The following is a 12905-nucleotide window of genomic DNA, read 5'->3' on the forward strand; positions in this document are numbered from 1 at the left end:
TGAGACTGTCTGAATACCGGCAGAATTCACATTTTTGCTGTAAAGAGAGACACATTATGCAGAAGTATAGTTTGTATGTGTGTTTGTCAGAGCCTGCAGTTGCTGTGTGACGCGCGTTCGCTGCGGGGGTGTCAAGACGAGCTGGACGCGCTCCGAGAGAAGGCCGTTAAAATCGATTCCCTATTTTCGTTTTCGATACTTGTGTTGGTTGGTCCGATCAATTGTGCAATTTATTTTCGAACGTAAAGTGACAGCCCTAGTTGGTCAGAACAAAAGTGGATGTTACTTGTTCAGATGACATTTTCCGTTGAAAATTCTTATGTTGGTCATACTTCCAAAAAGTAGAATCTGTGATTGCGAATGACAGTATCCACACCGGCGCGGTGACTGACAGCCGCACATTCTCCTCAAAACATTGGATTCATCCGCGCTGTGCCATACCGAGGCACAACCCACGTAAAGTTGATAATTCCACACATAACTGCAACTGCAAAAAAAAGAAAAACTACGGACTGCAGCTTTAACTACACTCGATTCTGTTTTGTGGCTAAGCCAAAGCGAATCTGGAAGTGAACTACTATTTATTATATAAAACCGAAGTGAAATGAACTTGATGAACACAAGTCATGCTATATTCTATATTCATGCTAAAATTCACTTTCTACCCTACAGGTGCGTGATCGCCCACAGCGAGCTGCTCGTGTGCTGCTGGACATTGAGGCAGGTGCTCCTGTCCTCTTGATCCCAGAGAGCTCCCACTCTAAACGCCTCATAGTGGCCAACCTAGGCCAACTCCGAGTTCGTAACTGTTTCCTGCGTGCTGGCTCTCATGGCACCTTCTCTCTTAGAGATAAGGTAGAGAAACTTACAATGGCACATACCTTTTTCCCCTCTCTGGTGAGTCCTACCATCCCCATATAGTGTACACTACATCGCCACTCTGCAGCTGTGGGATGCATTTAAGGAGCATTTTACTGTTTGCTGCAATCTGATAATGATTTCATTAAGGGAAAAGCAGGGGGTGGGGGGATAGCAAATTGTATCTTTCAAACACGAATTGAGGAAAGTGCTTCATGGATGTAGTCCCATTCTTTATTGTGCATGGTTAAGCTCTCAGTTTTCCAGTAAAATTGCATTTATTTAGGTTTAATTTAACCCCTGTGTGGTTGTGTACAGTTTGTGGGAATATCAGACCTAAATTAACAGTTTATGAACATTAACAATCATCTCATCTTTTTTTTAAGAATTTGATTTTGCATGCTAATTCATACAAGGATCCCTCACATTATAAGGTATTAGGGCATGCTAATCTGATGTGTGTTTCTTATTGGGTAATATGATGGTGTCCCTTCTCTCTTTACTTGTTTTCATGACCGATAAGAACAGTTTCACATTGAGTAAATTTCATTTTAGCATAGTCTGTAGGAAATGCAATGAAATGTTAATGTCACCCAAAAATGACGTCATTATTTATTCATTCTTATGACATTCTAAACCTATATACTGATATTTTTTTCTGATTGAATGTCAAAGATCCATGTGAACATAAACTCATTTTATTATATTGGAATGACAAGAAAAAGTAAATAATGAATAATTTTTGTTTGAATTTGAATCATTTCTGGGTGAACTCAGTATTTTGGCTGCAGTGCACACTGAACTAGGCTCAAAGTTTTGCCATTATCTTTTCAATTTCTATATTTTAAGACCATAACGTTGTTTTTCCTCTGTCTTCTTTCCAGTTAAAATTTCTATACTGATTTTTTTAAAGAACAATTAATGTTTTGGATGCATTTTTTGGAAATTATATACATAAGTTTTTTATATGTATGTTGTTATATGTTTTATATGTATATATATATATATATATGTATGTGTGTGTGTTTTCTAACACTGTAATCGTTCCTGAAGGATCAAGTGAAAGATGCCCAGTCTGCCTCTGATGCTGGGAAGGCTAGGGAAAAAAAGTCTTCAAATTCCAGCACAGCTTCTGGATTTATCCTAGGCAAACCCCAGCCCAGCCTTGGATGCATCCCAGAAGCAGATGTGCCTTCAAGTCTAGGTCAGCACCCAGAATCTGGAATACACTTATTGTCGGAAACAAATTTTTAAATGTGTATAGGGTGAAACTGATCTCAAAGCAGATCGGTTCTGAAGTTCTCCCTAACTTAAATGCTAAAAACATTTTGATCAGTGGACTCATTTTTCTGGACTCGGTGACGGTGTTTATATTTACCCAAACTTGTGTGATAATTGACTTGTCCTTTTATTACAGAAGATCATGTGTGTCTGCTGGACTGTATAGCTCTGGACCTTCAGGAGATGGACATATTTGCAGCAGAGCGGATGCCCTGTGAGCCACGGGACAGTGTTGGAAAGCATCTGGAAACAGACTTGGTCTTCCCATCCTACTCAGTTTGTAGAAGTGGAGAGAGCCTGCTAAAGGAGCGCTGCCGTCTAAAGCTGAAAGTTGAGCGCAACCTTGACAAGTCAGTCAATTCTCCTTATGTAGCCTAAGCTTTCCTGCCTTAATCGAAAATACTCCCAGTTTAGGTTTCCTTTGTCTTTGTTATTAACATGTATTTCATTTTCTCATTGTCTCAGGGAACTAAGTCATGCCGTCCCGGACATGTCCATCCACGGTAGCCTGTCTTCTGTACACTGCTCCCTGGACCTGGAGAGGTATCAGCTGATCCGCGGACTCTTGGATCACAATCTGGGAGAGCCTGTGGAGGAGTTCCTCAGACCTTACAATCTCCAAGACCCCAGCACCTATGTAAGCTTATTATAGCAGCTTTCCTGTTTATTTTTTTTATTTTTATTATGAACAGTTTTATTGTTCAAATTTATAACATGCAGTTGTTTCATGTGACTTTTTGGCTTTTAGAACAATGCATGATATAAATACAAAATTACCACTATCAGTAAGGGTTTCAAAACAGTGGAACAGTGATTAACAAGAAAAAATGTAAATGGCCCATACTGTCAAAAATATTGCTGATCCCTGTTATAAATTACGGAGAATGGCTAATTTGTTTATAAATCAAATTATGTCATTTCTTGATTCTTCCCCCCTTGCTTCCTGTCCCGTCTTCTATAATAAAGGCAAAAGCCCCAAAATGCAATTATTGAAATAAAGATAAGAATTAGAAAAAAAAAAAAAAGGAATTAATTTGCAGGCTTTGTAGGCCTGGACAGTGTATTAATGGAAGTGTCATCATGCAGACCGTGTTAAGTGGTGATGTGTACACATCCCTGTCTCTTCTGGTGGACATGAAGGACGTCAGTCTGGAGTTACTAGACAACCCTAAATCCACAGGTCATAACCGCTCCTTGGCCAGGTATATCATTTGTTCAAAATGTTTTATTTCTTTGCACTTTTTTTTTTATAGATAAAAAGTATAATTACTCTTTCTCTCCCACTAGGTTTGACTTTATGAAATCTAAGCTCCTGTTTGAGAGTTTCTCTAATAGCTCCAAATCTGTAAACCTAGTGTCCCATTCACTCCTGGCCCATGACACTCGATTCACTGGGTGCAGTGGACCAACAGAAGGAAAACACAATGTGTTTGACTGCGTTCTGCAGCCATCCAGGACAGGCACCAACCGAGCCTCTCTGCAGCTGGAGCTACATTACAGGTCTGGGCCCACTACTAAAATTACATTTAAATGCATTCCATTGGTCAGCAGCTATCACCGTGTAGCCCAAGACTGGTTGCCCACTGAAGCTAAGCAGGGTTGAGCCTTATCAGTGCCTGGATGGGAGACATCATGGGAAAACTAGGTTGCTGCTGGAAGAGGCGTTAGTGAAGATGTTAGTCTGTGTGTGTCCTAACTCCCCAGTATAGTGATGGGACACTATACTGTCAAAAAGCACCGTCCTTAGAATGAGACGCTAAACCAAGGTCCTGACTTGTAAAAGTATGGGTGTAACCCTGGCATTCCGGCCAGTACCGGTGTATATATATATATATATATATATGATTGGCATCATCACACTGTCTCCTCTCCACCAATAAGCTGGTGTGTGGTGGGCGTTCTGGTACAATATGGCTGCCGTCGCATCATCCAGGTGGATGCTGCACATGGTGGTGGTTGAGGAGATTCCTCCCTTCCATATGTAAAGCACTTTGAGTACCCAGAAAACTGCTATATAAATGTAACAAATTATTATTATTATCATCTGAAGATTGCTTTTTCTACTCCATATTCTCTCTGTCTCACAGATCTACGCGGGACTCCTCATGCTTCACTGTGGTTTTAAACAATCTGCGAGTTTTCCTCATTTTTGATTGGCTGCAGATGGTGAGGGACTTTTTGCAGATGCCTGTGGAAAAAGAAGCAGCGCCCACCCACCAGCGCTGGCCAAGTGGCAGCAGTGACCAAGGCAGCACGGCGGCTGTCATGCCCAAAACTGTTAAGAGTGGCGTGGTCACTAAGCGATCCACTGTGCCGGTCACTCAAGATAAATACCTGGAGGTCAAACTCAATGTGACAGGTAACACCGTAACAATATTGTGTTACTTTCTAAAAGCAGATTTAGGAATTACATTGGGACATTTCAGACTTTTTGATGGCAAGGAAAGATTTGAATCTTCCAGATTTGCTTGTAAAGGACCTTCTTCCTAAAACATAAAAGCAGCTAAATATTATCATGTATAAAAACACAAATTATTTCAAATACAAAAATAATAAAGTATATACTGTACTGTTTAAAAGTTTGGGTTTGGTAAGATTATTTTAATGTTTTTTAAATAAGTCTCTTATGCTCAGCTTCATTTATTTGCCTTTAAAAATATATTGTGATAATATAATATTGTATTACAATATTAAAATAATCCTGTGATTCAATAATTACATTTAATAAATAATAAATTCAATAATCCTGAATTTTCAGCATCATTACTCCAGTCTTCTGTATCACATGATCCTTCAGAAATCATTCTAATATGCTGATTTTCTGCTAAAAAAAATCAGCATATTATTTTCTGCTCGGTTGTTTTGCTTAATATTTTTGTAGAAACCTTGATAAATTTTTTTATTGGAATCCTTTGATAAATAGAAAGAACAGCAATTATTTTAAATCGAAATCTTTTGTAACATTATACATGTATTTTCTGTCAATTTAATACATCGTTGCTGAATATTAAACTACATTTAAACAGTTTGTCAAGTCATCTTCATTTATATAGCGCTTTTAACAATGTAGATTGTTCCAAAGCTGCTTTACAGTGATAATAGGAAATTAAAGTAACAGAGATTGTTGATCATGAGATCAGAGATCATGGTTTGGCTTTATAGCAGCTCTAGAATAAAGTTATTTTCCAGCTAAAGTTAGTTTTAATTGATTCACTTCCGTCGCAACGATCATTAGTTATCAACTTGGTTATTAAAAACAAAACAAAATTGTAGACAAACTTTGATGTTGGCTTGAGAAAACCTAGCCAGAAAATTTGAAGTAGTTTTAACAGCTTTAAGTTTGAAGGTTTTAAGTTTTATAGGTTACGTTTTTGTTTAGTAGTTTTAAAAACTAGATAGATAGATGGATAGATTGATTAGAAATATTACATAGAATGGAAGCTTAAATAAGTCTTTTTTTTTCTTTTTCTCCAGGGACAGAGTTTGTGGTCGTAGAAGATTCTTCATGTTTGGACACCAACGCTATCATTCTGAAAGGCACTACTGTGCTGACATACAAGCCTCGACTTCTGGACAGGCCTTTCTTTGGCAGTTTAGCAGGCATTGAGGTAATTGCCCTGGATGTCTGTGATTTTACAATATCCATGACATAAAAGAAAGCGTTATTTTGATTGTTTGATTTATTTTTTATTTTTTAATACCTGTTTAGGTATTCTCATGTCGGCTGGGCAGTGAGCAGGAAACAGCTTTGTCCATCATTGATCCTGTCAATGTGCAAATGGAGCTCTGTGGCAGCCCAACGTACCAGAGCAGTTCAGGGCTCCTAGATGCCTTCAACATAGCGGACTTTCCACCTCTCTTGGAGGTCAGTACTGAGTTGAATTGAACCGCAGGTCAGGATTGAGCCATAAGTGCACAATTCAAGATTTTGTTTCCCCCACAGATCCAGTTTCCTGCTCTAGACATCCGCCTTTCCTACAATGATGTGCAGCTTTTCCTTGCAATAGCTAAGTCCATTCCCACCACAGGATCCACCGGCCCTTCAGACACTGCCACAGAAGCTGAGAGTTCAGCATCCACTGCCAGTACAGACGCAAAGCACAGCTTCAGGCTCAAGACTGAGGCTTTACTGGGTTTGTTCACTAATTAAAAAAAATATTTATATTGTTTTTATTTCAATTCTTTAAAATATTGTCATTGACTCACGTTCATGTCATTCCAAACCCATATTCCTTTTTTTCTAGTTACCTTTTCCATTCAATTGCAGTGATTGTGAGTCTTTTAAGATTAAAAATGGAAACAACAGTTCTTTACAAGTATTATAAAAGTGGTTCATTTGACTCATGAGCTATATTCCAAGTCTTCTGAAGGCATATGATAGCCTTGTTGTGATCATGCACTGAAAACACTGACATCCACATTTTGTATGACTTTTTGTATCATAACAAAAAAAAACTGTTTGGTTAGGCACCTGTATTCCATATATTTTAGATTGTGCATGATTTCCATTAGTTTGAAATGACATGAAGGTGTGTTAATGTTTAGATGAACTATCCCTTTAAGTAAATATGTGACTTTTTTAGAAAAGAGCTTTGCTGAAGTTTCTACTAATATTTCATTGTAGAAGGTCAGCTTAAGCGTTTACAGGACCTTGGGTTCAGGAAGGAAGACTGCAGACGTGCACTCATTCACTGTAGAGGTACAGCAGTGCACTAGTCTACCAACATTGCAAAAGACACATGTGAATCCAAGAATGGTGTGTTGCATTGTCTATATTGGTGTACATTGAATTATAGGTCAGTTGGACCAAGCTGCAACATGGCTGTGGGAGAATGCAGAGATCATGTCGAGCCGAAGCCGAGCTGACTCCGAATCCAGCAGCCACTCGGCTCATCCCCTATCTGGAGTGGAAGTGAAGGCCGAGAGCGTGTGTATCTGCTTCATCGATGACTGTCTGGACTGTGACGTCCCTCTGGCAGAGCTCACCTTCTCACGTGAGGATGACCGCATACTGTGATACTCCATATGTCACATATACTGTAGGAAGGCAATTCTGTAGCGGCTTTTCTCTTTCATCACAGGTCTTTATGTTCTCCAGAGGATTGGGTCTATGCAGGAAGGCAAGGCTAGTTTCACTCTGTCTGGAGATTATTACAACAGAGAACTCTCAGGTGAGATCTCGGCATGCGTGTCACCCTGGATCTCAGTACCTTCTCAAAAGTTAGCTGATTCTTTCTACAGTTCAAATAACATTTATCTTACTGGTTTGGAGTCATTTTGAAGTATTGAGTTTGAGTTCAAAAGTCTGAGACCACATTGAAAATCTTGGATGGAAAATCGAATTTATGCCTGGAAAGTAGAGATGCAGTGCTATTAAAATGTTGGCTAATACAGAGAAGGCCAATAACTGGTTAATGAATGAAAAATTAATAGTCATTTTGATATTTGCTAAAACAGTATGTTAAAGGTATTGTAGGTAGGATTTTTATAAAAAAACCTCTTTTCCAAATTTGTTTAAACTTTCTGTATATATCAATGCATAATTAAAATGTAAGTACTCTGAAAAAGAAAGTATAAAAATCGAGTGTCTGTAGACCTCTCACGACTGTTTTAAAGACAGCTCATTATTTCCATTCACTCCACCCCCTCCCTTCTGGGCTCCTTCCAAAGCCACGCCCCAAAAACACATGAACTCGCGACTCCGACCGCTGAGCTGAAGACGCATTATTTACCTGAGACGAGCGGAGAGGAAGGAGCGCAGTGCATGTAGTGACATCATGTCAGAATCACATGTTATAAAAAAATCTAACTTTATCATTATGAAGATAAACAAATAAGATGTATTTTTGTACTCACTACCAAGCTAGCTTATTGATATTGGTAAAGTTTAAAATATATATTTATGGATTCGCTAACGAGCTAGTTATCTATAAGGCAAAGCTAAAAACAGGTTGCATGATACACATTTTTCCATTGCCATCATTTACACTGTGATGAAGATGAATTTCGTGTAAGATTCATAACATATATGGTGTTCTGCATGTAAGAGTTTCCATGATGAAAGCATTGTTGACTCTGATGAGGACTATCTGATAATCACTCTCCAGAGACAAGTACCGCATCGTCAGCTCGAGGACAGATAAATCGTTGTTTATCCAAAGACTTTTTGTTCATTACCTTTTCTAGTAACGTTACTGTCTTCCTTTTTTTGGCTGGTTTGCCTTCGCGAACTGCATATGTGAATTTTGATTGGTCTTTCTCTGCCATTGTTTTGCTATTCCTAGGTTCCGTGCCTCTTGAATTCCTCAAATCAAACGGGTACGCGCAAGTGGGCAGGTCCTGTGTGGCAAAAGGGTGGTTGCCATGGTTGCGAGAGAGTGACAGTCGCCTAAGCCAATCCTTTGTTTCGTCCCGGATGGAAATAATGAGCTGTGTTTAGTGCAGATTAAACGGTCTAGAGTCACTCGATTTTTATACTCTTTTTATCAGAGTACTTACATTTTAATTATGCATTGATATATATAGAAAGTTTAAACAAATTTGGAAAAAAGTTTTTTTTATAAAATTCCTACCTACAATACCGTAAAAACAGTGTTATTAAATTACTACTGTTTTCAAAGATTAACTTTAAATGATTGTTAGAATACGACAAAGGCAATTTACATGTAAAAACTGGACAAATGACCATGAACAATTCAAGGTTGCTATTGATAACTAAAATTAAAACTATTAAAAATAATTTTCTGTAATTAAAATAAGGCTAAAATATGATAGATAGAAAATACATATTAGATAAAAAAATAAAAAAATAAAATGACTAAAACTAGACTGAAATAAAAACAAATTAAAGTTTACTTTAAAAATTAATTTAAGTAGCAATCGTTTAATACAACAAAACCTAATAATAAACAGAGCAATTCCAATAGGGTCCTCACACCATCGGTGCTAAAATCGGTGCTCTGCCCTAAAAATGAAAATATAAAAATAATAAATACTATAATAGTATACGAACAGTACTAAAATAACACTGGCACAATTAAATATCCAATATTGACAGATATATTGAACTGTTTTCATAATAAATATGAGGATTCTGCACTGTTTCTAGCCCATTATTAAATGAAGGAATTGTTTGATGTTGACCATTTTACGTTTGTTGTGCCACATGACTGATTTTCAAGGAAAAACCATATAGGTCATTTTCAGGCATTGAGTTGTGAAGTAATTGTGAACGGAGTGTAAACCCTACACTATGTATTTCTGTGTACATTCATAAGCACGCACACTTGTGTCTGCCGGTCTACAGGCTGGGAGCCATTCATCGAGCCTTGGCCGTGTTTCCTGGATTGGCAGCGACAGGCGGCAGGCCGGCTCCATCCTCCTCGCCTGAAGATCGGAGTACGAGCCAAGCAGAGGCTGGATGTCAACATCACCTCTGTCTTACTGGGTACATAGTCTGGGTCAAACACACTCATAGGCCTCCATGCTTTTCTCTAACTGTTTGCTTCCATATTTATAAGTGGTATGTTAATATTGACACCCTGCTGCGGGCCTGTCGTCCTGACTCACAGAGCAGTACAGCACCACCAAGACTTCGTGGTTGGCAGATTACTGCAAGGAAGACGAGCAGTCGCCACAGCCCTCCACCACTCTGTCTTGGATGGGGTCATCAGTGGACCCCCCCTCCTTTGGCCAGAGTGAGTATCAGCCGTCTGCTGAACCTGTACTCTCGTCCAGCTCTTAAAAAAGATTAACTGCACTGGAGTCTAATAAATCTTTTACTTAATTTTTTTAAGCTGAAGTGTGTAATTTAGGCACCTTTAGTGTAACCAAATATAGATTACTGTTCAAAAGTGTCTTTGAGAGAAATCTCTTATACTCACCACAAATGCTTTTATTTTATAACTAATACAGTAAGAACAGTAATAATGTGAAAAATTATTACAATTTAAAATAACTATATTTTAAAGTGTAATATTTTAAAGGTTTAGTTATTCCTTTCTTATCAACCTGTAATACTTTTCAGGATTTGATGAATAGAAAGTTAAAAAGAACAGTATTTATTTGTAATAGAAATCTTTTACTGTCATTAATTGCTGTCACTTCTGATTAATTTAAAGCATCCTTATAGAAAAAAAGGTTTAATTTCTTTTAAAAAATCCTGCTGACCTCAAACTTTTGAAGGCTAAATTGCAAAAATACAGATTTTTAATCAGGGTTTCCAAACAGGTCTGACAAACAGGAGAAATCAACCTACAAATCATTTGCTTATAGTTGTTTCTGCATTTTAAGCTAGGATAGAACAAAGCTAGGATGGGAGGATAGACTTGTAACATCTTTACAATCACACACTTCAGCTTTAGACAAATAAATGAATTGTAAAATACACAATTCACAGAGTTTAAACCCAGAAAATCAACAACAAATTTAAATGTAAATCTTAATATCATGCTGAATTAGTGACTAACAATTAGTTCTATCTGTATTTTTAGAGAAGATCGCAACATATACTACCATGATGTGTGCAACTCATTCTACCCTTCTCTTTGACCGTATGCGTCTCCGCTCCTCTTCCTACAACCTCCTAGCATGTCTCTCTCTCTTCTCCTTTTCTCTCTGCTGTCAGGTCTTCCTCTTGCCTACCTTAGAACTAGAAGCTCTACCAGCTTGACTTGTCTCGAGCAGCAGATTCATGCCCGAGGTACAGTTCATAGACGCGTAGCCAACTTTAGAGAAGTCAGAAGGCTGTCGTGTTTGGTATCGTAAAGCTTAGGATACCATTGTTCTCTGGGCTTTTTTTTCTAACCCTAACCCATGATTTACCCCTGACCCTAACCCATTCCCATGTATGCATATTAGATATGTTTTGTGTGAAACGGTTTATGATGTCATATTTTTCTTTAAATCATGCTGTCTTGTTACAGAATTTATGAATGTGTTGTGAAATTGTTACTGAATTTTCATTTATAGTCTTTCTTTTCTGTGGCATCTCCATTAATGTATGATTTGGGCCATACTTTAGGGAGGAACATTTCTAGCTCATTTTCCTCCAAAAAATCATTTTGGTGCACAATACCTGATATAGCTGGCATTATTCACAATCTTGCGTGAGACCTGTGGCTGATTTTATATTCATGCCATGTTTCAGCGGATATGAAGCTCTCCAAGAGGAGGCAGCCGTTTGTGCCCTATGCCTTACGCAACCATACTGGCTGCACTATGTGGTTTGCTACTCTTACTACCACACCAACCAGGTCAGAAGAGCTCACACTACAGTATTTAACTACATTTTATATTTTGGGAAAATACATGGTGGTTCTGCTGTGTCCACAGAGTGGCACTATCTCACAGCAGTAGTGCCGACTCCATATCTGAAGTGAATGGGCCTGGAACAGATGATACGCACAACATCAGCCAGTGGAGAGAGGTGCTGCCAGGGGAGGAGCTCCCGTTTGAGTTTGAGGCCCGGGAGAAACTGAGACATAGGTAGCAGAGGGTGTCTCTTTTGTAAACGCAAATCCAATAGGCTTTGAATGTGCTAATGTTGGACAGGATAGTCTATGTTGAAATGTTTTTGACTTAAAGGCTAGCTTTTTTTGCTGTACTGTTTGCTTCTCAATACCTCATTGATTTTACTTTTCATCTCTTTGCTGATAATGTGCTCTGACCTCAGACACACCCATGAGCTGAAACTCCACCAGCTGCTGGTGCGTGTTGTGGGCTGGGAGCAGGTGAAGCCAGTGTCAGTGGACAAGGTTGGAGTGTTTTTCCGCTACGCCGCCCCTGATCGAAACAACCCCTCGAGCACTGTGAGTTAATGGGTCAAACATTTTGTAATTGTGCAAATTCAGTAGTTAGTTATGTGGAGAAGGAAGTTTTTTTTATCTTCATTCGAACTATTAAAATCATTAGTACGGTAATTCATAAATGCATTATATTAGCGATTCTCTACATGCATTTTGAAGTCTTGGATTTCGCTCATGGGTCTTTGAAATGAATGGGTTTTTCCCCCCCCTCTTTCGTGATCATTTTGAGATACAAAATATTTTAGTAGTTCATGAAAAATGGAAATAATGCTTCATAAAAATGTAATGACCTGGCTTTTCTAGGTTGGCAGCCCAATTAGCAGAACCAACATCATACACCCTCATGTATATGTAAGTGTTTGTACCTCATACCATTACACCAAATTATCCTAATTATCCTAGTTTGCAGACAGTCTATAATCTCTGTTCAGTTCTCAGCCTTGCCGCCTGTTCGAGTGGTTTTCTCTATCACTATGGAGGGCAGTGCACGTAAGGTCATTACGGTGCAGTCAGCGCTCACAGTTAAGAATCGTCTTGAGGTTCCCATGGAAGTGCGATTAGACAGCCCTTCGGCTCCAGACAGTAAGTGTCTACAAACCCACACAGACGCTGTTTGCGATGGTTTACCTGTGTTTATTTATTATGGATCTTATTTTAACTGTTTACCTTCTATAGAACCTGTTGTCCTGCCACCCATCCTGCCCGGAGAGGCCTTGGCCATCCCTCTCCATCTGACCTCTTGGAGGCTTCAGTCAAGACCTAAAGGCTTAGGGTTGTTCTTCTGTAAGGTGCCCATCCATTGGACGACTGTGGAGCGGCCTGGTGACGTCAGCAGCAGCAAGAGAGAGTGCCAGTCAGCAGATTTTGATGAACAACTCAAACGCAACTTCAGGTAAAAACAGGCTGGGAGGAGAAAGAAAATATCAAGACAAATGAAACTTGAGTTGTAAACCGTTTTGT

General features: G+C 38.8%; 1 protein-coding gene across 4 annotated transcripts in view; it reads left to right on the forward strand.

Annotated features, from left to right (window-relative positions):
* vps13d (vacuolar protein sorting 13 homolog D) overlaps window positions 1-12905 on the forward strand; it is a 45072-nt gene that overhangs the window by 15526 nt on the left and 16641 nt on the right. For 2 of the 4 annotated variants that reach the window (XM_056268096.1, XM_056268095.1), the window contains exons 25-46: window positions 673-897; window positions 1912-2062; window positions 2276-2489; window positions 2605-2776; window positions 3226-3341; window positions 3427-3639; window positions 4227-4498; window positions 5614-5747; window positions 5849-6004; window positions 6083-6272; window positions 6764-6838; window positions 6936-7133; window positions 7221-7310; window positions 9446-9586; window positions 9711-9836; window positions 10766-10840; window positions 11288-11393; window positions 11473-11625; window positions 11813-11948; window positions 12249-12296; window positions 12377-12527; window positions 12621-12837. In XM_056268096.1, the coding sequence (XP_056124071.1) occupies window positions 673-897; window positions 1912-2062; window positions 2276-2489; window positions 2605-2776; window positions 3226-3341; window positions 3427-3639; window positions 4227-4498; window positions 5614-5747; window positions 5849-6004; window positions 6083-6272; window positions 6764-6838; window positions 6936-7133; window positions 7221-7310; window positions 9446-9586; window positions 9711-9836; window positions 10766-10840; window positions 11288-11393; window positions 11473-11625; window positions 11813-11948; window positions 12249-12296; window positions 12377-12527; window positions 12621-12837 (3359 nt within the window). The remainder of the gene's footprint in view (window positions 1-672; window positions 898-1911; window positions 2063-2275; window positions 2490-2604; window positions 2777-3225; window positions 3342-3426; window positions 3640-4226; window positions 4499-5613; window positions 5748-5848; window positions 6005-6082; window positions 6273-6763; window positions 6839-6935; window positions 7134-7220; window positions 7311-9445; window positions 9587-9710; window positions 9837-10765; window positions 10841-11287; window positions 11394-11472; window positions 11626-11812; window positions 11949-12248; window positions 12297-12376; window positions 12528-12620; window positions 12838-12905) is intronic. The other 2 variants (XM_056268097.1, XM_056268098.1) reach the window with 2 other exon arrangements.

This window comes from Rhinichthys klamathensis, unplaced genomic scaffold (assembly GCF_029890125.1).
Source record: "Rhinichthys klamathensis goyatoka isolate OS25496 unplaced genomic scaffold, OSU_Roscu_1.1 h1tg000269l_1, whole genome shotgun sequence".
NCBI lineage: Eukaryota > Metazoa > Chordata > Actinopteri > Cypriniformes > Leuciscidae > Rhinichthys > Rhinichthys klamathensis.